This window comes from Eptatretus burgeri, chromosome 2 (assembly GCF_056783735.1).
Source record: "Eptatretus burgeri isolate ZD-2024b chromosome 2, Ebu_testis_v1, whole genome shotgun sequence".
Classification (NCBI taxonomy): Eukaryota; Metazoa; Chordata; class Myxini; order Myxiniformes; family Myxinidae; genus Eptatretus; species Eptatretus burgeri.
In genome coordinates, this window is record NC_140962.1 from 150059925 (window position 1) to 150073912 (window position 13988).

Sequence of the window (13988 nt, forward strand, 5' to 3'; positions counted from 1 at the left end):
GCCATTCTTGGTAGAATTACCTTGAACTGGCCAGTCGAAAGGAACATTTTAAAAGCCAGACATTTACTTGTTGTAAAATGGACTCACCAGCTGTGGATGCCGGACTGTTTTAACACCCAAGGCATGTCGTTAATCTCTTGCTACTTACACAACTGAACAGCTGGCTTTTTCATTTCCCCTTGCAAAGCATTCTTTGAGTCTTGTACCAAGGGAGACCTGGTCATAAATCAGTAATGCTTGACACAGTTAAACAGCTGTTTCCACTATCCAAGGAGCAGAACTTAAGGATGGAATGTCATTGCTCTTAAAATGAAAGTAATCTTCCTGTCACCCTACTTTTCTTTAGTCAGATAATGACCAGAACAGACATTCCTGTCAATCAACGAGAAATACTTTCAAAGCCTAGAGGGAGCCTCTGGTCTCCGAAAAAGAAATCGATCCCTGGGAATGGAAAAAGATAAGCTTTGGGCTTTCGCCTCCCAATAGAAGCTGATGATGGGAACAGGGTGAATCATGTTAACAGATGGTCACGCGAGGGGCAGGGCAAATTGTATACAAGACAAGCTAAAATGCTAGGCTTGCCAGAGCCTAGAACTTGCCTTGGACTGAACAACTGTATGTAGTCTTTGCCTGTCTCTCTCCATGTACATGTCTGAGGGGCAATAAAGAACTCTTCTCTACCTGTGATCGGTGTGGACAGCGCTTGATACCAATCAGTACGAACGCACCAGATCTCGACAAATGGCGACGAGGATGGGATGAGCCGTGCCACGGGGGGCAGGGGTGCAAGCTGCCCTTGTGAGACAAAGGAGGAAAGAGCCAGCCAGCTTAAGATAAGGTAAGAAAAGAGCTACCTCCTTTCTCTCACTGGGGATATGGGTTAGTCAGTCTCTCTCTCTCTCTCTCTCTCTCTCTCTCTCTCTCTCTCTCTCTCTCTCTCTCTCTCTCTCTCTCTCTCTCTCTCTCTCTCTCTCTCTCTCTCTCTCTCTCTCTCTCTGTGTGTGTGTGTGTGTGTGTGTGACCTGCCCTCATCGTAAAAGAACAAGGGGAGAAGGAGTTTTTGTGCACATCAGAAAGGGGATACCCGGAAAGGTTAGGGTCCATTCGGAGGTTGAGGGAACAACCCAAGAACATCCCCAGGCCAGGGTCCAAACGGGTGATGAGGGGAAGGGAAGGGTATGAAAACTCCTGACCCAATCCCAGAAGGACACCCCGTTGGGAGGTTTAGGGAGTGGGAGGCATGCCAGGGAAAGTGTGAGGGTCTGTTGAAAGATGTGAAAAGCGCCCAACCCAGCCCAAGAACACCCCCCAGGCAGAAAACACTAACCGGCCCAAGAATACTCTCGGAAGGACCAAGGAAAAGTGGAAGAATAAAACTGTAAAACCAGAAAGTTGAATAAAAATGCCCCACCCCTGAATACAGCCATGGGGTTAATGTACGAAATTTTGGACCTAGGTCATGTGATCAATTAGAATTTTTGTACGAATGATTATATAAAAGCATCCATATGCATTCCCAAGATGAGATTCGTAAAGATATGCATATGTGAAAAGCCTGAACCAGACTCAAAGCTTGTAGAGGCACGGGGGATGAGCGGAGTTGACGTCTGGGCCTTGCTGGGTCGGCCGTGTCAAGGGTAGTGTGTGGATTTGCGAAGCCGTTCATCCTGGCCTTGCGGGTTTGCGGTTGTTGTTTAAAGCCATGTTTAAAGCCATGTAAAAAAGCCATGTTGTTTAAACATCAATAATGGGTTTTGAAAATCTCCGTAACTGACCTGTGGTGAGTAATATCAAGTAACATCCACTCACAGGTATTTATGAACTCTCACTCACAGGTATTTATTAACTCAAGTATCAATAACATTGAATAGGTATTCAGTGAGGGCCACATTTAGAATATTGTGTGCAGTTCTGGTCACCACAATTCCGGAAGGACATAGATGCCAAAGAGAGGGTTCAGCGCAGGGCTACAAGATTGATTCCGGGCCTAGCTAGACTCAGCTATGAGGAACGGCTGAAGGAGACAGGGCTTTATTCACCAGAAAGGAGGCGGTTACGAGGAGATATGATAGAGATGTTTAAGATAATGAAAAGTACAGATAAAATAAGTGCAGATGAATTATTCAACAGAGTAGACAGTGGTAGAACCAGGGGCCATAGGTTAAGAGTGAAGAACAGGAGAGTTAAGACAGTAACAAGGCAGGGGACTTTCACTCAGAGAGTAGTTAATTCATGGAATGGTCTCCCTGGAAAGGTAGTGGCAGCAGAAAAAGGAGATCAGTTTAAATTAGAGTTGGATCTGTACCTGGAAGTTCTGGAGATGGAGGGGTATGGGGATGTTGACAGGACTTTTAGGTAGTTTGAGCATTGATGGGTGATTGTGTGCATGTGTACAGAGAGCTGTTGGTGGGGGTCTTGTCAAGGGGGGTTGTGTGGTTGATGTATTGTTTTTGACCAAGCCCATACCCCCTCCCCCAAGGGGAAGAAAAGATAAAATAAAAAAAAATGCAAAAACTACAAAAAAAAACAAAAACAAAAACGACAAAAACAGGGGGATTTTTTTCATTAATTAATAAAAAAAAATTTTGCATTTTTTCCTTGGATCTTGTGTAGATGGGTTAGTGTGGTGTTCTTGCAGGTATGATGGGCTAAATGACCTCCACCTGTGTTAGATTTCAGTGTTTCCTTGCAATTCAACTCTCACTCACAGGTATTTATCAAAGCCTGGTGTTGGTTTAGTGATTAACGTGGCTGCCTTAAGATCCCATGGTCTTGAGTTTGAGCCCCTGTCCTGCCGTGAAATAAGAACTGGTGGGTTGACTCAGCCTGTCATCCTTCTGAGGTCTGCAGAATGAGTACCAGCTTACTGGTAACAGGGGGATCTGCATCAGCAGCACAACCACACTTCCAGTAATGATGCAACCAGCGGCATAAGAAATCTATATTATAAAAGGAGCCAAGTCTGTTTATCTGTCTGTCTGCCATGTTATAACTTGAGAACAGATTAAAGGGTTTTCATCGAATCCAATGGTGGTTGATTCAGGGAACTCCCGGGAAGGCTTGTGACACAAAAAATATTAAAAGGATGGTTTGTGTATGGGTACGTGGGTACACGTGGTGAAACTGCAAATGCCAACTTGCGGTGCTGGTTATCCCCGCACGGAGGGCAGGATCGCCCAGGAATCCTTTTTTATTCTTGCCCCATAGATTAGCAATCGCAGCAAAGATTGGTATTCCCGTCAGAGAAGCGACGGGTCTTTTATGTTCATAATAATAACACCAGCGATTTCAGGGTCATGGAGGAACGAGTCCATCTCTCACTTGGAGGACAAATACATTTGGAGATTTACATGAATTACAAGATCATAAAGATAAACAAATCTGAGTGTTGGTGGCTTCTCATCAAGTCCCTCACGAATGCATGCTCTGGTGTTTAAACCTTTCTACCACAACCTTGCCTGCTGGGTATCAACCATCGGTGGTGGCATCTTCATACTTCAATGCAAATCTTCCCAACTACATCTAGTTTCTTTCCACAATGATGAAACAGTGGAAGAGATAACATAAGGAAGAGAGTGATGACAGCAATCATGGCATGGGACAAAGGGAACATGACAAAGGGAACAGATGGAGATGGAAAATTCAGCTAAATGGAATGATGGAGGAGGAGAATCAAAGAAAAACAGATAAAGATAAAAAATCATTTCATTCATCCTTCTACATCTCCACCATGCTTCACACCATCCATTCCACCATACCATTCACTTACAAAGACTTTTCAGGCTGCTGCACTGAAGGTCGGCCATTTTCACCTCCTTCAACAACTCTTCTGTGGAGGGTAATGAACAAAAAATTAGCAAAATTAAAATTATATAGTAATGATGAAATATACTTCATCTTCTTACAACAAACTAGAAGGGCACTCAGAACGATCGGTTGAGCAGTTTGGGCTGGAGAGGAGCTGACAGACAAACACGCAAACAAACACACACACAAACAAAAACACAAACACAGGCGATCAACATGTCAAAAAAAAAAAACAACAACAATTTTTGACAAGTAACAAACAGACAGACAGAAAGAGGTGCAAACATAAGCTCCTTCACCTTCGGTGGTGGAGGTAATCATGTTTGGAGTACTTCATAAACTGCACTCAGTCTGCATTAAATGCATCACACATACAGGTCATGCACCAACAACCACTTGTAATGTTGCCTTTTCGAACTCAACGCGGAAGCCACGTCCCGCTTCCCAGTTGTCTGTGTTATTTCCTTTATTATGCTCTTGGTCAGGTATCTATGGATTTGATTGTTAAAGCTACTCTTTCAAATTTTTGAGATGGAACAGTCTCGGTTCTGATGCCCAATTTGTTTTCTTCAGTTGGTCTGTAATAAATAAATCTTGTTCCCCTGCCACGTACTCCCCACTGTTCCAGCATGGAATACACTTTACAGTAGAGTATGATTTTATGGATGACAGGACGGCCGAGATTTATGCACACTCACCTGAAAGCTATCTCGCCCGAGTTCGATTCCTGACCTAGGTATAAACTGTCAGTCTGGTATTTCACAGGCAGGGTGATTCATCAATGCGTGTGCCGTCCCTCGGATGGACGTTAAATGGGATTCCCGTCTGCCAGCATTTTTTGTTGGATGTTAAAGATCCCATGGTGTTCTTCACGACCAGTAGGTGAGCTATCGCCGGCACCATGGCCAAATTCCAAATTGCTACCCGAACAAGTCGAATGTCAGACCTGGCCGGCCGGTTTGTGAAGACTCGGGTCAAGCTTCCCCTGGCCGACCCCACAAAAAGGGTTGGATAATGGTGGCCGATAAAGAAAAATAAAGAGTGGAGAATTATTTTCTTCTCCTGCAAACACCAGCCTTCTTTATTTCAGCTTCTTTTCTGGAGCATTTTTATTTTTATTTTACTGAGACAGGAAGTACCTTTTCAGCCTTTTGTCTTGGTGTGGACGAATGTCTCTGTGAGATGATGTTCTTTCTCCCGAGAGGAGGTGCAGATTATATTCTTCACAGCGCACATTCCGGCTGCTCGGTGTACTTACAGAGACACAGGACTCTGCCTGTAAGGGGTCTGTCTCCCTTTATTTCAACACAAGATTAGTCTTCATCTTTCCCACAAACCCCACCCTCGCCATTCCCTTGGCAACGATTGCTCACCTTGGGAATCACCGTATGGACGGCTCGACACCCCAATCAGGGCAGGAGCGGCACTGGTGTGCAATTCACCAGCGAAGGCAAGGAATCCACAGCTTCCCGTTCTGGTCGAGCTGGGCCCTCAGAAAGGTGTCTTCAAGCTGTCAAGCGGTCCATTGAGAAAACTCCCCGTTGCAAGGCAGCAGATGTTGCAGAGGAGGTCCAAGTTAGCTGAAGACCTGCTGTGCGGTACCTTCATCAACTGGGCTGGTATGGGAGAGCGGCTCGGAGAAAACCTCTTCTTGGACCAGGGTCTGGAGACTTCCCAGTTAAGAGTTTTCTTTGAACTGCTTGCAGTAAACTGTCAAACATGGTGGTTTTTCAGTGATGGTGTGGGGAGCGCAGGTCGGTCAGAGCTTGTGGAGTGTGTTGGCAACATCAACATGATGACACACATTTCTATCCTTGAGGATGGATGTCTCCCAGTCTTCTCCACTGGTGAGATGGTCAAAAACAACACTCTGTTCGTGGAAGATGGAGCTCCATGCCACACTGCAAAAAAGACCAAAGAATGGCAGGACAGAAATGGGATCAAGCGACTTCCATGGCCAAGTCAGTCCCTTGAGATGAATCCCATTGAACACCTCTGGGCCATATTGGATCGAGCTGAATGGAAAAAAAATCCAGGAAACCAACTTCACGGGCAGAATTGTTAAACCGTTTGCATGAAGCCTGGGCAGAAATCCCACAGGAGAAAATTTCGGAACTCGTTAGTTCTTTGTCTGAAAGAGTAAAAGCATTGAAATCTGCAAATGGCAAGTCTACAAAATACGAGTGTTCTGTGTAATGTCTTAAAATGGATCAAATATACTTCAAATGTTCAATAAATAAATTATTTAACAATCAAGGTGTGTGTGGGGGAAAAATTTATATTAATGTATTTTAAATTGTAACAAATGGAGTTTCAGAAATGTAACTTTTATGCTGCAAATTGAATTGGCTGTCATTTCTGGCCAAAATACTTTTGCCCTAAATGATAAGAAATGTGTTGTTCTGGAGCAGAGTGACCGAGCTGATAAATGAACCTTTGCTTAGAAAATGTACGAAGTGGCTTTTTGTCTAAAAGACACGTCTACAGTCTGGGTGAATATCCCCCAACCTCTCTCTCATGGAAGTATAAAATGTTTTGAAAGGCACATTGTTCTCAGTGCAAGCACGTGAGGAAGTATAGTTTCTCAGTGGCTTGTACTCCTTGGAACTGACCAAGTACCAAGTTAGAATAAAACTCTGATGTAATGTAGAAGTGAATTGAATCGGGTTGGTCTAACTGTTAACTAAAGTAAGAATAAATGAAATAGAATCAAATAATATTGCAACAAATGGGGATTCTTAAGTTCATTGTACAAGGGTGAGAAGTGTATGGTGTATAATTAGAAAATAAATTGTTTCACAAGGAAGGACTTGTGTGGACATCAGTTTTATCAGTGTCGATGGGGTTTTTGTAAGATTTTATAATCAAATCGGACAAACGTTAAACTCTGTCTGAAGTCAAATAGGATTCCACAATCGGCCAGTTAGAATCCTTCAGGAGGACAACGATCACAACAAGGTGGGTTTAAAAAAATCCACACCCGCAAACAGCATTATAACTAATGTGGATTATAACCAATGTGAAATATTCACTTCTGTCATGTCTCTGTATACATACATTATATAGTTTAAAAGAAGCAAGTTAACATCGTGATTTTTAATCGTAATTTTATCGTAGATGTTTGATTTATTTCATCATCGATGTCTCAGCTCAAAGAAGCAGTTTTTTGGAGTGTGTATTATTTATTATTGGTAGAAATGGGAATTCAGTATAAAAATTCAGTGAAAAGATATTGTGGTGGGTGGAGCTGGTAACCTTGGCAACCGCTAAGTTTTTCGATTTTTAAATGGTTTCTGGTCACTATCACAGAACTGGTGGAGTAACCTGTAGTCATAAAAGATGGAGTAACAGTATCATGGATTCTCAAGCTCACTCTTCATCAAGTTCACTCCTATTGGCTCTGATCACAGAATCATTTGCACAAAGATATGGCTGAGCTTTAGATCAAAAAAGAACACAAACAGGTCTTGACTTCATTGGGATATTGTCTCCACCAATCCTTGCATAGCCTCCCAAATTGAAAATAAATTTTCGACTGAATGGGATATTTTAGAAATAAATAAGTTAAGCACATATTAAGATTTTGTTGATACATGTAATAAAGTTGGTTTGACTAAATTGCCACCATGAAAACCTGATAAAATTAGTGGTCAAGGAACTGCTGAAGTAAACGCTGCCCGTAATGCTGTCCTCAATGCACAACCAGAGACTGTATCTACAACACAAGCTACATTATGTGATATGTACAAAGAAGCCCAGGAAAAGTGGTTTCATAATATTATGGGGTCTTTGACAAGGGCGAATCAATCAGCACACTCTGCAACACCTGGAATCTCATGAAATATCTTTCTAAAAAGAAATCTAAAACTGTTTTATCCAAGGTGAGAATCACTTTGATTCCTGGAAAACTCATTCACAAAAACTGCTCTCTTCTGATAATACCAGCATCCCCAATAGTCCAATAGATCCCATTTTTTTAGGTCAACTCCAACATTACTGCTGGAATATTTTCATCAGGAGAACTTCACACGACAATGAAACAAATGAAACTTGAAAAAGCCCCCGGTCTTGATGGTATTCCAATCGAAGTCTGGCGACTTCCAGAGAAAAGAAAAATCTCACTGATATTCTGCAACAAAATATAACGAGGAAAGCACCCTCCAGAATGGGGGAAGGCAGGTATTGTACCAATACGCAAGAAAGGAAATTTAGCGCTTCCTGAAAACTACCATGGAATAAGTTTAATTCAAACAGCAGCAAATATTTACAATTGCCTCCTTCTTAACATAATTCACCCCGAATTAGAAAAGATCCTACGCCCAAATCAAAATGGTTTTTGCCCCGTTCGATGTACATCCTCTCAGATCCTTGCACTCAGGCGTATCATTGAGGAAGTGCGCAATCACCGAAAAGAGACTCTTGTCATCTTCATAAATTTCAGGAAAGCCTTCAACTCCATTGGCAGGAAGAAATTTTTCCAAATTTTACATACATATGGGCTATACAGATTATATCGATTGTGAAGGCTATACAAATTATGGAGGAAGATACCTCTGCAGTGGTATTAACTCGTAAAGGAGAGACTACAACTTTTCGAATCAACAATGGAGTTCTTCAAGGTAACACCTTCGCTCCTCACCTGTTTACCATTGCCTTGGACTATGCCCGAAAAATTGTGATTAAAGACTGGTATGGTTTAACTCTCTCACAGTGTCGAAGTAGCAGACATACAACCCAGCACATTTCTGACCTTGACTTTGCTGATGACATCACATACCTTTCAGACATGTTAAGCGAACCTGAACTTCAACTTCACAAGGTTGAAACTTCTGCATGGTCTATTGGGCTCATACCCAATGCTGAAAAGACAAAGCATATGCACATCAATCCTTCTGCTGAATGTGCTCCACTTACCGTTGCTGGAAGTCTGATTGAGAGAGTGAATGACTTAAAACTACTTCGGCTCCAATACCAACATGCAGCGTGACTTGGAATGCAGAAAATCTCAGGCTTGAACAGCAGTTTACACCCTTCATAAAGTGTGGAGATCTCGAATTCACAGACTGCGTAAGCTCAGGGTCTTCAAAAGTACGGTTGAGTCGATCCTTCTCCACGGGTGTGAATCCTGGACTTTGACTCAAACATTGGAGAAATCACTGGATGGTACCTACATCCGATTGCTTGGAAAAGTTCTGAATGTTTCTTGGCAAGACTATATCACTAATAGGGATCTGCATGGTTCTTCGCCTCACATCTCTGCTATTGTGAGGGAATGCCACCTTCGCCTTGCTGGCCCTGTGACATGACATGAAGAACTTGCAAATAAAGTTGACTCTGGAAGCTTGAAGAACCATGGAGACGGGGTCGCCCCCTCACTACCCTGCGAGACATCATCGAGAAGGACATTGATTGGGTCAATGCTTTGTCTCATTGAGAATCCTGGAAAGACCTAATCATGCCACGACGATTATTGGATGCCAAAAGAAGATCACAGAAATATTCAATCACAAGTGAAATACATTTAATTTCTTACAATATGATCGATATCTCCGACCTTTTAACGATGTCTTATCGAAGGGGCCATTCAAAAATTGCGCAGTTAATGCATGGGGGTTGGGTTAGAAGTGGGTTGGGGGTGGGTATGTCCAAACGCTGTTGAATTTTACATTTACAGGTGGTCAGGGGGAGTTTCTGGAGCCGTTACATAACTAACTTTTTCATTAGACATTAAAACGAGCGATCGAAGAACTTTTTCAATGTTTCTGGGTGAGCTTTCCCATAACCTTGAATGATGTTCTGATCGAGGTTTTCTCTGTTAGCCAAGGCTTTGCCAAGAGACCTCACTCCAAGCTGCTCGATGGAACAAAAAAGTGACGCTACCTCCCAGAGAACAGGAAGAGAGGAAGGAAGAAGAAGCCACAGCCGGAAAATCGGTTGTCCATCTCCAAATATTAAAAGCGAAATGTTTTTTTGTTTGTGACCTCACTGCTTTGAGCTCCCAACGTTAATTCTCGACAAAACTGTCTGCGATCAGATTTTTACCTATGATTCACCTAAATAGGCATTTTATGCAGTCACGAAGAGGTTATTTGGCCCATTATTACCGTGTTGCATTCCAGAGTTAATTTCTTCACTCCTGTACACCCTGTACGGCCTTAAGACCCCAAGAGACCCTTTGTACTCCTTCGACCATTTAACACCCATTTGGAACTTATAGACCACTTCACACCCATATAAACCCTTTTGAGACACATCGACCTTCTTTCGACCCTTTCAACACTTTTCAGACCATTTGGACAATTTCAGACCATTTGGACACTTCTGACTCCTTTTGCTCTTTTTCCCTTATATATTTTTCAACATTTGACCCATTTAAGACCTTGAGACCAATTAAACACCTTAGACCCATTTTGACCTTTTAAGACCCTTAAGCCACTCTAATCCCCTCTATATCCCTCAGAAAGTCAAAAAATGCCAAAAAATTGTTTTTGACGACTTTTTTCGTGCATCATTCGCTTTGCATCACAAGTTGCAATGACGAACCAATTATCCCTGAAACTGATATCCCAAAGTGAAACTGATGTTGAAAAGTAAAATTGAAATGACTGATCTATGGATCATCGAATGGGAAACCAGAATGAAATGCTGTGAGAAATACCAATTATAAATTTCTGAAAGCAAAGCTGTGGGGAGTATGGAGAGAGGGGGCAGTTTGTGGATTGAAGAAGCAATGTCGAGAGAGATCGTTGCATGTAGGTGGTCGGTTGGTATGAAAAGAACTTTGGTTATCTTCCACAAGGCAGTCGGCCAAAACCGTGATTAAATTTGTTTCCCAGCCGAGCTTTCATAATATCACCCTCACTCCGAAGCAGTACTTTGGAGGAACAACAAGCACGGATTGGAAATCTTCGCTGGTGGAATAGAACGAGGTTGTCAACGTTACCAACTCCACCTCCTGCGATATCAGCAAAATAATTACACTGAATCCCGTTTCTACCAATACACACTCATTTGAAGTGAGACATTGATGAACCCGTCAGTAACAGGTACCCGGCTGGTCTACAATTATAAGAGAGATAGAGCAAAAAGGTTTACATGAGGTGTTCGCTCTTAAAAGGGCTATTTATATTCTTTATACTGTACTTTAACATAACTTTCAAGAAAAGGAGAAGTAAGCCTCAATGTTTCGGGGAGCATGCTGCACCCATCGACTGGAGGAAGTAACTGGAACAAATGGGATGCAGAGTTCATATAAACTCCACACCCCATTGGCTGGTTATTGTGAGGTGCTGATTGGCTTATCATTGAGTGTTGCTCATTGGTCAGTGTGGTCTTGCTCATTATTATCAATTGTCCTCGGTGTGTTGATAGTTGTGATTGCACGTGTCTGCTTGTTCATGAGGGAGAGCCAGATATCACTAATGGGTCGCCCTTTTTATTGGGAGACCGTGTGATGTGGATGCATCTCCATAGCTTCTCTGATTCTCGTTGTGTATCAATGGCTGATGGACGTGAGAAATGTCCTGTCTGTCCATCAAATGTGATGATGGTTGATCTGTGCATGATTGACTCTTGCTTATTTTATCCATTAGCCAAGTCTATTATGTGTTTGGTGTTGTTGCAGTCTTGTGGTGAAAGTCCTGCTGATTTCACCAATGTAAACTTTACCGCATTCACAAGGGATGCGGTAAACACCTGGATGGTGGTTCGGAGGTCTTCTGTCCTCATGTGTGTGAATAATAGATTTGAGCTTGTGTGTCGAGCGATGGTGTACGACTGCTTTGGCATTTTTGAAAGTGAGCTGAATGTGGTGTGATTTACTCTGTCCAATGAAGGTGAGAGTAACACACGCTCTACCTTCTGATGGTTTGCTGGTGACCTTGTGGGTGGGATAGCCATTGAATTTCAGGGCAGTTGTGATATGGGGTACTTTATGATGAAGGTCATACTTGTCGCTCATTGTGTAGGCATGACGAATAAGAGTGCTGCTCACAGACTGTATTGTTGAAGAATGATGAAAAGAGAGTAAAACATGAAAGATGATGAAAAGAGAAAATTTGCAGTGGTAGTGAAACTAATTTCCATCATAGACATGAACACAGTCTGAAGACATTCGACAAAATCTCCACTGACCAAATCCGTTTTCAAGTCACTCAAGTTCTCTCCAAAACTGAGATCCCAAAAACAAACATCAGCCAAACAGAGAAGAAAGCTGTGACCAGATTACAACAGGATACTTCAATCCACATACTCACTGCAGACAAAGGCAATGTGACTGCTGTCATCAACAGAGAGGAATACGACTCCAAGATTCAACACCTTATTGATACCGAAACCTATAAGAAACTCCCTCGAGATCCAACACCAGTCACGGAGAGGAGATTCAAGAGCAAGCTCCTATCTTTCCATTGAGCAAATGGTCTCCCCAAAACATTACATTTCAAACTTCGTACATCATCCTCAATATGTCCAGTTTTATATTGACAATCTAAGATAAATAAACCAGATGCTCAACTTTAGCCCATCATTTCAACCTGGAGCTCACTGAACTATAATCCAGAGAAGCACAGAGCTAAGATGCTTCAACCACTCATTCGAAAGACTCAACACCACGTCAGAAACTCAGAACGTTTCATTCAACACATCAAGGAGTTTGACATTCTCTCCTCCGACACCTTCATCAGTTTCAACATAGAATCACTTTTTAACAGCATCCCTGTTCCAGAGGCCTCCACGAGCATCAAAAATTGTCTACAAGAAGACTCCACCCTTCAGGAGCATACCAGTGCATCACCAGATCAAATTTATGACCTCCTTATGTTTCTCAATTCCACATCTTTCAAATGGTGCGATTCATTCCACCAACAAAAGGAAGGGGTGGCTGTGGGTTGTCAACGCTCACCCACAGCAGCAAACCTCTTTTTATGAAATATTTTGAGTGCTCAGACCTCCTCTCAGCACCATTTCAACCAAAGCAAGGAAGTCGAGCAACAACAGTCAATTTATTTTTTTGACATCTTCATTACCAAGTGTCCTCATAGCAAGCAAGCCCTCTCACAAGGTAATTCAGGAAGCAAATTCAGATGCACTCCGACCTTAATTACCGTTCTTTTAATCATCCGTCAACAACTAAGTTCATAAGCAGCACTCCTATTCATCGTGCCTGCAATATCAGCAACAAGTATAACCTGCATCGTGCACTGCACCATATGACGACTGCCATTAAATTCAGTGGTTATCCCACCCACGAGGCAATCACTAAACCACAAAAAGCTCGTGATACCGGAAGCGAGAGCAGGTGTTATTCTCCCCTTCATTGGTCCGATATCACACCACATTCAGCGCATTCTCAACACTGCCAACGTAGTCGTACACCACCACTCAACATACAAGCTTGAATCTATTCTTCACACATACAAGGAAGGACAGGGGAACTCCTAACCACCATCCAAGTGTTTACCACATCCCTTGTGAATGCGGTAAAGTTGACATTGATGAAACCATCAGGGCTTTCACCACGAGATTGAAAGAACATCAAACACATAACAGGTGAGGTGAATGACAAAAATAAGCAATAGTCAATCATGCACAAACCAATCATCACATACTCTGGAAAAATAGCACACTTCCCACATCCATCAACCACTGACACACAAGGAGAATCAGAGAAGCTGTGGATATAAATATACATCACACAGACTCCAATAAAAAGGGCTACGTATTAATAATATCTAGCTTTCCCTCATTAACAAGCAGACACCGACAACCATGACTATCAACATGACGAGGACAATGAATTATGAGCAAGATCCCACTGACTGATGAGCAACAAACAATGATCACACATTCAGCAACTCACAATAACCAGCCAATGGGGTGTGGAGTTCGTATGAACCCTGCATTCCATTCATTCCAGTGACTTCCTCCAGCTGATGGGAGGAACATGCTGCCCAAAACATTGAGGCTTACTTCTCTTTTTTCAGAGTTATTATTAAAGTATAAAGAATATAAATAGCTTTTTTTAGGGCCAACACATGATGTAAACCCCAAACCTTTCACTCTATTATCATTCCACCATGGAAACCTATAAACAGCACTTATAAGTGAGATGTTTGTGTGTCTATGTCACCATTTTTCTCAGAAATTACCAAACAGATCTACATCAAACTTTCAGAGATTCA

At 42.3% G+C, this 13988-nt stretch overlaps 2 protein-coding genes across 6 annotated transcripts in view; one reads left to right on the forward strand and one right to left on the reverse strand.

The window, feature by feature from the left end:
- Positions 1 to 13988, reverse strand: part of LOC147033530 (E3 ubiquitin/ISG15 ligase TRIM25-like) — a 295818-nt gene that overhangs the window by 261135 nt on the left and 20695 nt on the right. Inside the window, exons 7-8 of one of the 2 annotated variants that reach the window (XM_085855875.1) lie at positions 3770 to 3829; positions 3357 to 3529 (exon numbers count right to left, since the gene is read on the reverse strand). In XM_085855875.1, the coding sequence (XP_085712001.1) occupies positions 3528 to 3529; positions 3770 to 3829 (62 nt within the window). In that variant the 3' untranslated portion in view covers positions 3357 to 3527. Of the gene's footprint in view, positions 1 to 3356; positions 3530 to 3769; positions 3830 to 13988 lie in introns of those variants that run through there. The other variant, XM_085855883.1, reaches the window with a different exon arrangement.
- LOC147033531 (E3 ubiquitin/ISG15 ligase TRIM25-like) overlaps positions 1 to 13988 on the forward strand; it is a 472162-nt gene that overhangs the window by 90779 nt on the left and 367395 nt on the right. The window lies entirely within an intron of this gene.